General features: G+C 41.9%; 1 protein-coding gene across 2 annotated transcripts in view; it reads left to right on the top strand.

Annotated features, from left to right (window-relative positions):
• Nucleotides 1–12150, top strand: part of LOC122540902 (adhesion G-protein coupled receptor F3-like) — an 82095-nt gene that overhangs the window by 59308 nt on the left and 10637 nt on the right. For both annotated transcript variants that reach the window (XM_043677193.1, XM_043677186.1), the window contains exons 14-16: nt 7679–9049; nt 9131–9172; nt 9270–9305. In XM_043677193.1, the coding sequence (XP_043533128.1) occupies nt 7679–9049; nt 9131–9172; nt 9270–9305 (1449 nt within the window). The remainder of the gene's footprint in view (nt 1–7678; nt 9050–9130; nt 9173–9269; nt 9306–12150) is intronic.

Genomic DNA, 12150 nt, shown 5'->3' with positions numbered 1-12150 from the left:
TTTTTTTTTGTCTAATTAACAAGATTGTTTGGGTTCACTCCACACCCACTCGACCCACATCACAATGGGGTGTGGCCCAGCACTGGCAGGCGTCAGTTCTGTCTCAGGGCTCATAGTTTTCACAGGTGGGTCTGCTGTTCAGTAAGAGTTTTAAAAGTTTTACTGTTAAACTGTCACTTACTCTGAAAACTAAAGAATTCCGAATTCTGCACACCAGCTGGTCCCGAGGGTTTCGAATAAAGGATTGTGTCCCTGTCATACCGACAACAGGATGGTGGACCAATGACAGGATTGTTGTTGTTTCCCGAACAATATTTCAAAATACAACTCCACTTTCTTCAGGCACATTTTGCAGGTCATCATTTTCAGAAAATACCCTGAGTGTCCCACTTTCCCAATGACCCTTTACCAAAAGACTGTTGTGAGGAATATCTTGATAAATTGTGAAATATATTTGTGGGTGATAAAATCAAGTTGTGGGGAATGTACTTAAAATTTCTGGTGTCTCGTTGTTTTCTAACTTGCCCATCAATTCTCAAAATATTAGATTAGATTAGGTTAGATTACTTTACAGCGCAGTACAGGCCCTTTGGCCCTTGATGTTGCGCCGATCCAAGCCCACCTAACCTATCCTTACCCACTATCCTCCATATACCTATCCAATGCCCGCTTAAATGTCCATAAAGAGGGAGAGTCCACCACTGCTACTGGCAGGGCATTGTTGGACTCTCCCTCTTTATGGGCATTTAAGCGGGCATTGGTTAGGTATATGGAGGATAGTGGGTTAGTATAGGTTAGGTGGGCTTGGATCGGCGCAACATCGAGGGCCAAAGGGCCTGTACTGCGCTGTATTCTTCTATGTTCTATGTTCTAATATCTTTCCCCTCTCACCCTAAACCTATGTCCTCTAGTTCTGGACTCCCCCACCCCAGGGAAAAAATTTTGTCTATTTATCCTATCCATGCCGATCATGATTTCATAAACCTCTATAAGGTCACCCCTCAGCCTCTGACACTCCAGGGAAAACAGCCCGAGCCTATTCAACCTCTCCCTTTAGCTCAAATCCTCCAACCCTGGCAACATCTTTGTAAATCTTTTCTGAACCCTTTCAAGTTTCACAACAGGCATCAAAACCACATTTGACCAAGTGCGGTAACAAAGAGATGAATCAAAACTGAATTCTTCACACACTTAAGATTATGTCGCAGATGTCATTCACTCTTGGAAATCCATCTGATATAGGTTATCATGTTGTGACCTTCATGAGTAAGGGCTGGTTGGGTACAATTAGCACCTTTTTTGTTGCAAACTGCCAAAGGGTTTGTTGTTTGATACGATTCACAAATCATTGAGATGTACAGCCACGTACTTAGGCAACACCCTAATGGTGCTGAACACCAATGGCATTGCGACTAACTAGTTACAGAGTGAAACAGTGATCTTCACCTGCTGCTCAAACCTAGCTTCCAGAGGTAACCTTAGCTATACTAGGTATATTGATCTTTTAAAAACTCATTGATCATCTTAAAAACCTTGTACATTGGAATTGAGCGAAAAACAGTTCAAAATGAACTACAATTTTAAAATGACCACCAAAAATTGAAATAACTCCACAGAGGCTAGTATCCTATCACCAAGTCACCCTGTATTTACATGTGGAAAGTCTTTGACACTGATCCAGCTTCCTCGGAGCCCGCTCTCAGACTGTAAGAAAGTCTGACGTGCCCCTTTTTAATCTTTCAACTCCCTGATTGGACCAGATTTTGATTTGATTTATTTGACTTATTACTGTCACATGTATCTAGGTACAGTAAAAAGTTTTGTTTTGTGTGCAGTACAGGCAGATCATACAACACAAAGTGCATATGGGTAGTAGAACAGAGCGAGAAATAGATGTAGCACCTGTAGAGGAGGTACGCAGACAGCAAAATCAATACTAAATTTAAAATTTGAGAAGTTCATTCAGAATTCTAATACCTGCAAGGAAGAAGCTGTTCTTGAATCTATTCGTTGTGTATATATAAATTTTTAGATCTTCTGACCGATGGAGGAGCGTGGAAGAGAGTGTAACTAGGGTGGGAGGGGCCTTTGATTATGTTGGTTGCTTTCCTGAGGGAAGTATAGATGGAGTCAATGGATGGGAGGCTGGTTTGCGTGATGGACTTGGCTGTGTTCACAACTCTCTGCAGTTTCTTTTCAAATTAACAGCCCCAATCAAGGAACTCATCTTCTATGAAGTCCACCTGGCTGACCTCATTACAATCATTAAATCACTCCCTCTCTGAGTCTGAGGGCACTGACCAGTCCTTTTTCTTGTAGCACCTCCTGGGCTCTTTAGCACTAGGTCAGATTCCTCTGATTCTGCCTCTGATATGGGCGGCATGTAAAGCACAGGCATTCGCTTCTTGCACCTTGGGCAACTCGGGAGAAATTCACTCTCTTCTTCTGGCAGCAGAGGTGTCGATGCGGTGAGATCCACTGTGCCCACCTTAGATTTAGAGAGTTCTTCAACATTTGACAGAGAGGGAGAACCCATAGACTCCGACTGTTCCAAGGAGCGGGGCATATTTTGTTGCCGCACCATTTGCGACTTTACGGCTTTCTTTTGGTCCAGGTGCTTATTCAGGACCGTCGCTCCTACCCGAACTTTATACATGACTGGTCCTGACCTTGTTCCTGATGAAGGGCTCCTGCCCAAAATGTTGATTTTCCTGCACCTCAGATGCTGCCTTACCTGCTGTGCTTTTCCAGCATGACTCTAATCTCCAGCATTTACAGTGCTCACTTTCACCTGACCTCGCACCAACCAAGCCTTTTACCTATGTGGGGCCATTTCTGTGGATCCTACACCAAACTTCATCCTCTCTGTTTCTCTCACTTGGCGGAGTCTGCCATTGGGCACTGGCGTTCCTGATACTTTTCACACCTCACCACCAGGTCCAGGAAGATCGGATTTAACTCGATGCAGAGTTTGCTCCCCATTAGCAACTCTGCTGGAGCTATCCTTGTCTGTTGCATAATCAAATAGGAACCAGGACAGTTTGGTATCTCGTGAGGCTGTCAGCTGTTCCTTTAAGCCTGCCTTCAAAGTTTGACCTACCCTCTCTCCCAGACCATTGGATGATGGATGGTGTGGAGCTGAATGCCAAGTGACTTTAGGAAATATTAAAACTCCCTGCTGGTAAATGGTAACCTGTTATCTGAGACCAACACTTCCAGGAGCCCATGTATTAGAAAAGATGAAAACAGTATTTCCATCATTGTTTCTATGTTTGATGAATGAACATTATGCATGTCCAGCCACTTTGAGGAGGCATCTAAATGACTGAGAAGATTGAGTCCATGAAATGACCTGCTTAATCAATGTGGAACCAAACCCAGGGCACTCTGTGCACTGCCCCACCAATCCAAATAGGTCTCTATCCAGTCCTGGTCACAGGAGATAACTTCTGGCCAACATCTTCATTTTGGAGACCCCTGGATGATGGTGGTGGAGTTCAGCCAGTGTCTGTCCATGACCTTTGCCCGGGACAATCACTCTTGCTCCCCATAATATGCCCGAAACGTCGATTCTCCTGTTCCCTGGATGCTGCCTGACCTGTTGCGCTTTTCCAGCAACACATTTCCAGCTCCCCATAATAATAAACTGTCCTCTACTGTGACCTGGTCTCTCCAGGTCCAAAAGGCTTCAAAAAGTTGAACAGACCTTTGGTTTCCCCCATCACCACCAGCTATTTCAATTTTCCCAGGACCGGATCTTACTGCGTCCAAAGTCTGATATCGTCAGCTGTGACTGGAAGTGAGTCCAGAAAATTTAAAACCCTTATGGACTCTTCCCTGTGCCCAGGAACATGCCCTTCGGCCCTCCAAGCCTGATCCAATCCAAATCTACTGTTTAAACCTGTTGCCCAATTCCTAAGCATCTGTATCCCTCTGCTCCCCACCAACTTATTCGTCCAGACGCATCTTAAATGAATCTACCGTGCCTGCCTCTACCACCTCTCCTGGCAACGCGTTCCAAACACCCACCACTCTCTGTGTGAAGTATTTGCCGCGTGTTTATATTTATGCTCTCCATTAGCCAAAGTCCTGGTTGCATACTCTAATGGGTGCATTCCTCTCCATTGGGCCACCCATGAGCTAATACTTACCCTGATGCTGTATGGGGAGGCATTGCATGTCAATACCAATTCTCACTTGGGACCAACACCTTCGAGGATGATAGCTGTTTCTTCACTCCCTCGAAAGCTATGGCTTGGCTACATGACCATTCCTGAAGAAGGGCTTATGCCCGAAACGTCGATTCTCCTGTTCCCTGGATGCTGCCTGACCTGCTGCACTGTTCCAGCAACACATTTTCAGTACATGACCATTCCCAAGGCTGACCCTTTTTTTAGGATTTGATGGAAAGATGCCAGGATGGAAGCAAGGTTGTGTACGAACTTTCCATAATAACTCACTAGCCCTTTGAAAGACCTCAGCTCTGGTATAGAAGTGAGAATCGGTGCATCTTCAATCACCCTCAATTTATCTTTCAACGGGTTTAACAGGTTTTATCAACACTCTAACCCAAGTAGGTCACTTGAGGTACCTGGAACACACATCTCTCCCTTCTCAGGTGTACGCCCGCCGGGAAGAAATGTCAAAGGACTGTGTACGAGTTCTCTAAGTTCTCCTTATTGGTCTTCCCTGTTATTACAGGTCATCTAGATAAATGGCAATGTTCTTCACTGTCCGCTGGAAAAATTGCACAGGCTGACGTTATCCCAAATGGCAGTCTCGTATATTGACACAAACCCTTCTGGGTATTAATTGTAGCATATTTCTGCGAATCCTCACCTAACTGCAATTAAAGTACGCATGGCACAAGTCCACCTTTGTGAAAGACAGACGCTCGCCAGTTTTGCGTATAAATGCTCTAAGCAAGGGATTTGGTATTTATCCAGCTGCAAAAAACGGTTTTCCATCTGTTTAAAATCTCCACGAAGGCGAACCAACCTGTTGGGCTTCACAATTGGATGACCAGTACTGCCCATTCCGCAAACTGAACAGGTCTGATGATTCCCTCGCTTTCCAGCCTTCTGATTTCTGCCTCTACCTTTGCCTGTAAAGCAAATGGCACTGGGCGGTTCTAGCAGAATCATGGATTTAAGGTGGCTCTTGTTCCTTTGATAGTCTTTCCTGAAAGACTTCCAGGTATTTCATTAGACTTTACTCAGGCAGCCAGTTTTTAATCGGAGCCAATCCAGGGAAATCTCTCTCAACCAATTTCGCCCCATAAAGCTTGGGTCCTGAGCCTTTTACTACAATCAGCTGGTAACTGAACCAGCTGCTTCTCAGAAGAGACCGGAACCAAAGTTGTACCTTAATCTTAACCTTAAGGTTCCCTAGTATATCTTCTCAGTCTAACTGAGGTCTTACACGGTCTTAAGGTTTGGAATCCAGATTGAATTTTGTTAAAGACTGGTTCTGCAATCATTAAAATGACCACACCTGTATTGAGCTTCTTTCAAGCCATGTGCCCGTGCAGCCAGGTGTTTATTTTGATTGGAAGTGATTTGGATATTGCTAAGCAATTTAACTGTTCCAAACCAGGTGGAGATGGACTTCCCAGGGTGTGCACTCCCTGGATACCGGACTGTGAGTTCTCTTACTCGATTTAAGTCTAGTAGGACTCCTTTGTTGTCTTGAGTCCGCATAGTGGCAGCAACTACGGTGGCTTGCTGGCCTGGATCCTGAAGAAGCTTTTAATTTTTTGGCCAAGGTTTGGCTTTGATTTGGGGTTTTGCTGTGGGCTAACCTCTGTTCACGATATGACCTGAGAGAGGTCAAGCAATTGCCTTCATTCAAGTGGCATTCCCCAAACACGGTTGGACTGGTGAGGGTGTCCATTTCCACGGGAATACCCTGTAAATCATATCCTCCACTTACCGCATTTCCCACTGGTAAATCCAGTTGTCGTGCCTGTTTGAAGCTTCAGCTATTACACTCATCCCAAATAATTTCTCAGAAATATAGACTGGAACCAGTATTTCAATGGAGGTTTTTGCAGATACTTGGAAAGAAGCTGAAGTATCCATTGTGTGTGTCTCTCTCTCTCTCCCTCTCTAAAATGTGTCATCACCCAGTCCACATAGAAACACGTATAGAAAAAAGTCATGGAGAAATTGAGAATTTTAATAACTACAATGTTCACGCTGACACCGCATTCAAGAAACCAACTAATCGACATCAGCCTCAGGTTGAAATATTACATCTTAAGGAGGATGAAAGGATTCTAAACAAACTGTACATTATCCTACTTTGTATGGGAGACTATTCCTTGTCTGTGACTGCATTAATAACATTGCTCTTTCTTTAGATTAGATTAGATTACATTACATTACATTACAGTGTGGAAACAGGCCCTTTGGCCCAACAAGTCCACACCGCCCCGCCGAAGCGCAACCCACCCATACCCCTACATTTACCCCTTACCTAACACTACAGGCAATTTAACATGGCCAATTCACCTTACCTGCACATCTTTGGACTGTGGGAGGAAACCGGAGCACCCGGAGGAAACCCACACAGACACGGGGAGAACGTGCAAACTCCACACAGTCACCTGAGGCGGGAATTGAACCTGGGTCTCTGGCGCTGTGAGGCAGCAGTGCTAACCACTGTGCCACCGTGCCGCCCACAAATAAATTAATTGAATAAAATCATGTTAGTTGTCTTATTATTACTGTTGACAATTAACTGGATTTTTTTAAAAGTTGGAGAAAAATATAATTGTTGGAAAAGAATTTACACTTTTGTTGTGAAGGAAGTTGTTTGAACATAGGAGAGAAATTTACTCCTTACCTGGACACAACAAGCTCTAGAGAAAGAGAAAAAAGTGAGTGGAAACAATTGGACCACTTTGCAAAAAAATTACAAGTCAGAATAGGCCAAATGCTCCTTTTCAGTTAGTGTTTCAGGTCCAGTGACCCTTCTTCATAACTTCAGTATCTTTTCAAAGTGAACATAGTTCTTCAGTTCTGAAAAAGGGTCACTGTACCCAAAACATTAACTCTGCTTTCTCTCTACAGATGCTGCCAGACGTGCTGAGTTTCTCCAGCAATTTCTGTGTTTGTTTCTGATTTCTAACATCCGCCGTTATTTTTGACCTTTTCTTTCTGAGCTCTATCATTCTTTGATAGACCATATCATAGAATTATCTGAATATGGAACTAATTGACAATACTATTTGATTCAAAGAGGATGAGTAAAATTGTAATTGGGGTTGCTCCCATGGTGCTTTAGGAGGACTGTCGTGAAGCAAGGGTTGAATCTTGCTCCTGACAATCCATTGGAGGAACTTTACCCTGCATGTGGCCTTAGGTGCCCACTGTGGAAATGTGATGTGTTGACACAAGTTTAAAAAAGCAAAGATTTCAATCTTTGGCACTGAGAGTCCTACTTTTTTAAAAAAACTTAACATATTTAATGAAAATTGGAATAGTCATACCAGTGATAATCAATCTTGAAATGGTTTAGATGCAGCCAGCATTAACTGGGATTGACTTTTCATTTGAAACATTGCAGTTTTGGTGAAGTAGTGAAGATTTTGTTCTCATTCCCAAGATTTGCCATTCTAATTTGTTAGAGAATATTCCTTGCATAATATTGTTGTGTCACATTTATTTCCTTACAGGATTTCCTCTCAATAGCAAGCAATGCAACACAGGATGAGCAGCAGAACAGAGGAAACAACAACATCTATTCAAGCACATTGATGAGATCGGTTGAAAAATTCACTGAAGCATTTCAATCTCATGAGGAAAACTATGTACTGGATGTTCCAAACATTAAGCTTAAGGGGCAAATGTTTAACACTGTTCCCTCAAAAGGTTATCATGAGAGCTTTTCTGAAAATTATACATCTACAGTAGAGATAGAAAGCAAAAGTTTGAAAGAAAGGGTGAATAATAACTCTTTCAAAATATCAAGCATCCTTTATTTGAACATAGATGAAAGTTTATCTTCAAACTCAGATGATCAGTTTATAAATAGCCTAGTCCAATCAACTACATTGAAAGTTAACAATATAACAGACAGAAAGAACTCCAAAATTACTGTCAAGATGTTTTTCTCTCCAAAATTAGAAAAAGGCAATCTGAAAACTGCAAACTGTGTTTTTTGGGATTATGAGCTCTTTCATGGGAAAGGCGGCTGGTCGAATGAAGGTTGCGAAACGCATGTTACTGAGAAAGGAACAAACTGTACCTGCACACACTTAACATCGTTTGCTGTACTCATGGCTGAAAAGGAAAGATTTATTCCATACCTTGACGAAATCACGTATGCAGGATTGTCTTTTTCCATTGCATCCTTGATATGCTTTATCACTGTTGAAGTTGTTGTGTGGAACACAGTTGTCAAAAGCAATGTCACTCGCTTTCGTCACACTACCCTCATCAATACTGCTATTGCTTTGTTATTTGCCCAATCGTTCTTTCTGGTTGGTTCAATTCAATTTGTTAAAGACAATGAAACGTTGTGTACAATTGCTACAATTTTCAGTCATTTTTTTTTCCTTTCTGTTTTCTTTTGGACATTGGCTCAAAGTCTAACACTTCTGTATCGGCTTATCTTTGTTTTCCATCAGATGAGCAAGTTAGCCTTTATGTCGATTTCTTTTATTCTCGGCTATGTTTGCCCCTTGATAATAGTGATTGCCTCAACGACAAACTTCATCAGCAAAGGCAAATATAAGAGTGAGAGTCATTGTTGGCTAAATGTCAGTCCATTTAGAAACATCACTGCCTTTCACACATTCATCATACCAGCTGGATGCATTATTGGAATCAATATGTTTATCCTGACAGCAGTCATTGTGAAAATAATGAGGCCAGCTGTATCAGAAGGAAAAAACAGAGAGGATAAAAGGACAATTAAGAAAATCATTAAAGCTGTCCTTATTCTGAGTCCAACTTTTGGATTGACTTGGGTCATTGGATTTCTCCTAACTGAGGATGCTCATGAGTTTTTCTATTATGCATTTGTCATTTTAAATTCACTTCAGGTAAAGTACATTTATGGCACAGTATTGTTGTTTTTAAAAATGATAATGGGATGTAATGATATTTAATCATTTCTTTTCCAGGGTTTATTTATTTTACTAACTTCCAGTTTCACAGAGACAAAGGTGAAAACATTTTGAGTTTTGTTTTGTTAATTTAAGCACTTTTGCTTCTTGTATATACAACTAATCTTAAACATTTAATTCTTTTCATTAATTGTAGGTCCGGGTAGCCTTCACAAAGTACTTTAAGTCAATGGTACGTTTTACATTTAAATCTGAAATCACATTATAAGCAGTAAGATACATTAGTTAAATTATTGCTTTGATTTAAAAGAAGGGTGACATTTCTATCAAAATAATGCCATGGAAAATTCTCACATATAGTTTAGAGAAATTATTTAGATTGAAAGGTCTTTGGAAATTAGGGGTGAGCAAAGACAACTTATAGACCATGAATAGGGAAAGCATTTAGTATTAGCTGTTCTCTCCAAAGGAACTGGAATTGACATTTCCTGGAGAGGTACAGATGGAGATCACACAATCTATGGCCGTAATCCAAATATATTTAATGAATATATTCAGGCATATTATGACGTACCTCCAGGTCAGGTAGGGGCTGAGCCCTGAACTTCTAGGACAGAGGCAGGACCACTGCCACATGATTCATTTTGACAGCAAACAGTTATGCATAACCCCTTTGTGAAGCAGAAAGAGCACAGAAAAGCATTCCTAGTCGACTGCATGTCTCAAAATATCAAAGAAGCTTGGAGAAAGCAAATGAAGAAGCCTAGTTACTGGTAACTTTTTACAAGTTGGTTTGGTAGGTGAAGATTCGACAAGCGCCATCTTTTGAGGCTTGCCCCAAACATAAATGTAACCTTTAAGGAAGGAGAAAGGTGTGCATTGCCATAGCACCTAGCAAAAGCTCAGGAGATTCCAAATCATTTTGCAGCCAATTAGCTACTTATGAAGTGTTTCCAGGTTCTAATGCAGGAAACAGTTTGGGCACAACCAGATTTCACAATTAAGTACCAGGTAATGGCCAATTAGCTGGTTTGGAGTGATATTGATTAAGGAATAAATACTGATCAGAAAACCAAGAGACCTCCTTTTATCTCTAAGGGATTTTTGAGCAGATAGGACTTTTGGTGTCAAAGGTCAAATATTGTGTATATGCCCCGTTGCTAGTAGAATGTCAGTGGCAGTGGGCTGTGACCTTTAACGGGCTCTTAACTGGCCTCAATTGGCCTAGGGTGGGTAGACTAACCTTCTCCACCCTGGAGGCAGTTAGGAATATCCATTCCAAATCTTTCTCAACACATTAAATTCCCCTCTGCTCTGACCACTCTCTGGGTAAGGGGTGAAGATGGTGTTAAATCCACCCTATATGCAGTTCAACCAACAAATTTAGACGGTGATTTGGCGCATCAATATTCCAGCTGTATAGGGGATGTTAGATATTTAATAGTACAGGATTTCCTTAGTACTGCACAGCAAGAACAAATCTGTCAGGGTACTGACAAGAATAAGCAAATTGTCTCACTACAGAAAGAGAGACGATGTCAGTCTTGTGTATTACTGATGGCAGAGAAAGTTAATAGTTGACTTGGTCCATTGTACTTAACCATGGTGTAACATTTATGGGTTCTGAAGGAGAGCCATATCAGAAACATTAACTCAGTTTCTCTCTCCACATATGTTGCCAGACTTGCTGAGTTCCTCCAGCATTTTCTGTGTTTGTTTCAGATTTTCATCATTCTGCAGTATTTTGCTTTCATTTGAGAGCAACAATCCTGAACACGTTCACTATTAAATATCCAACATTCCAGCTGGAATATTGATGCACCAAATCACCGTCTAAATTTGTTGGTTGAACCGCATATAGGGTGGATTTAACACCATCTTCACCCCTTACTCAGAGTGGTCAGAGCAGAGGGGAATTTAATGTGTTGAGAAAGATTTGGAATGGACATTCCTAACTGCCTCCAATTAAGCCCAGGGTGGAGAAGGTTAGTCTACCCACCCTAGGCCAATTGAGGCCAGTTAAGAGCCAGTTAAAGGTCACAGCCCACTGCCACTGACATTCTACTAGCAACAGGGCATACACACCACAGGGCTTACTTTATTGAGCCCATTACCTATGTGTTTCTGCAGCTCCTCTCTCCCATTTCCATGCAATACCAGCAGTAACCACCGGTGGGAGTTAAATACTCCAGACCATAATGATTTGGAGATGCCAGTGCTGGACTGGGGTGTACAAAGTTAAAAGTCACACAACACCAGGTTATAGTCCAACAGGTTTAATTGGAAACACACTAGCTTTCAGAGCGCCACTCCTTCTTCAGGTGATAGTGGAGGACACAATTGTAAGGCACAGAATTTATAGCAAGAATTTACAGTGTGATGTAACTGAAATTATACATTGAAAAATACGTTGATTGTCTGTTGAGCTTTTCATCTGTTCAAATACCATGATAGTTTCACTTCTTTCATGTGTAAATCAAAAAACCTTTTTCTAAAAGTTGCATTCTCAGGTTAGCTGTAACAATTGATGTTAGCTAGACAATATGTTGAAGGTGTTAGTCCCCTGTGTTCTCTGTCTATGCCATGATGTTAGATTGATTCTAATCTAAAAAGGGAGATAACAGAGTTTTACATGAATTCATGCTGTTTTTGAGCAAAGTACAATGTAGCTCTGCAAGTACAAATTCACCCCACAAAATATATGTGTGCATGTGGGTCATTGTGTCTGTCTGTGTGTCTGTCTGGGTTGGGGGTTGTGATGTGAGAAAGAGTGTACATGTGTGTGTAGTGAGTGTATGAGTGTCTTAAGTCTGTGAGGGGGTGCGTGTGGGAGTGTGTGTGCGTGTCTGGGGTGGGGGTTGTGAGTGTCTGTGAGAGAGAGTAAATGTGTGTGTGCATGAATGTAGAGTGGTCTAAGTCTCTGAGAGGATGCCTGTGTGAGTGTGGGTGTATGTGTGTCTGTAAGGGTGTGTGTGAGTGTCTGTGTGCATGTCTGTGTATATGTTGTCTATCTTATACGTTGCAGGCAGGGATGCCCAGAGGCATGGTACATTGGGGAAACCGAGCAAAGGCTACGA

Source organism: Chiloscyllium plagiosum, chromosome 3 (assembly GCF_004010195.1).
Source record: "Chiloscyllium plagiosum isolate BGI_BamShark_2017 chromosome 3, ASM401019v2, whole genome shotgun sequence".
Taxonomy (NCBI): Eukaryota; Metazoa; Chordata; class Chondrichthyes; order Orectolobiformes; family Hemiscylliidae; genus Chiloscyllium; species Chiloscyllium plagiosum.
This window is presented reverse-complemented; position numbering and strand designations above follow the sequence as displayed.